The 1,086-nt window shown below is 42.1% G+C and overlaps 1 protein-coding gene across 1 annotated transcript; it reads right to left on the bottom strand.

The window, feature by feature from the left end:
- Nucleotides 1–339: 339 nt before the first annotated feature.
- On the bottom strand, nt 340–1,086 carry LOC110018606 (E3 ubiquitin-protein ligase ATL76-like). Its single transcript, XM_020715969.1, has one exon. It carries the CDS (start codon nt 933–935, stop codon nt 420–422), a length of 516 nt encoding a protein of 171 aa, XP_020571628.1. The 5' UTR covers nt 936–1,086; the 3' UTR covers nt 340–419.

Here is a 1,086-nt window from a genome sequence, read left to right as displayed (position 1 = left end):
CTTGTTTTTTTCAACAAATATGTTGCACATTAGAGCAAAGTTGTTAAATAATTTGTAAGCAAAAAAAACTACTTTCAACAAATAGAATTATTATTTTAAAATTCAATCCATTCAACTCATCTAATATTCTCGATTCAGTTTACTTTTTTTCGTTCTAATTTAATAATGCACGCCCCTGATGACACAGGAGGATTAGGTACTGAATGAACTTTCACACTCAACAATGGCTTCTTTATTATTTCACATCTTCTCAGATTATGTTAAAAGTAAAAAATCCGCCACCATTTTCACTGATCCAGAGCTCTACCAAAAGATTTTTAAAAATATCATCTTTGATCAACCTTAAGATCTTACAATTTCGAGAAAAATGTATTCATTTACAAAAATATCATGCATCAATCAGCATTCTATAGACATCATCACACCGGAAGGCTACAATCATCCTCATGCTTTCCGGCAGCCGCAGCATTGCCGCCGCCCCCTTCCTCCACGTCTAAAGGCATCTCCACACACACCACCGGCGGCGCCGTGACAGCCAAACGACAAACAGGGCAGCTCAGCCGAGTCCGAAGCCAAGCATCGATACACCGAGCGTGAAACCCATGGCCGCAGCCCGGCAAGATACGAACTTTTTCTCCTTCTTCAATCCCCGAGAGGCAAACCGAGCACTCGGAATAATTAATTTGCGTGAGAGAAAGCTCGTTCTTTGTGTAACATAGAACAGGAATGGAGCTTAGAACCTTCTTCACATCATCTCCGGCAAACTTCACCGGTGAAGTGTCGAGTTCCCCATGGCGATGCTTTTTGAGGAGAAAATGGAAGCCCATTAGCAACACGGCAACGCCGGCTACGATGCCGCCGGCGAGAAGAAGAGGAGGGAGAAGGATGTTAGACTGTGAGGATGGAGTTGGGGAGATAGCAGTAGAGGGATCCATGGCGAGGGGATTAATTGATTGAGTTATAATGTTAATTTGATGGGAGATTATGTAGTTTGGTGGGGATTTATATAGAAAGTAATTTGTTTTATGTGTTTAGTGGAGAAAATGGGAACGGTGGATTTGGTGGGACACTTGTGAGAATGCGAAG

This window comes from Phalaenopsis equestris, unplaced genomic scaffold, assembly GCF_001263595.1.
Source record: "Phalaenopsis equestris unplaced genomic scaffold, ASM126359v1 Scaffold000025, whole genome shotgun sequence".
Lineage (NCBI taxonomy): Eukaryota > Viridiplantae > Streptophyta > Magnoliopsida > Asparagales > Orchidaceae > Phalaenopsis > Phalaenopsis equestris.
The sequence above is the reverse complement of the archived record's forward strand: the minus strand, read 5'-3'. Positions and strand labels throughout refer to the sequence as shown.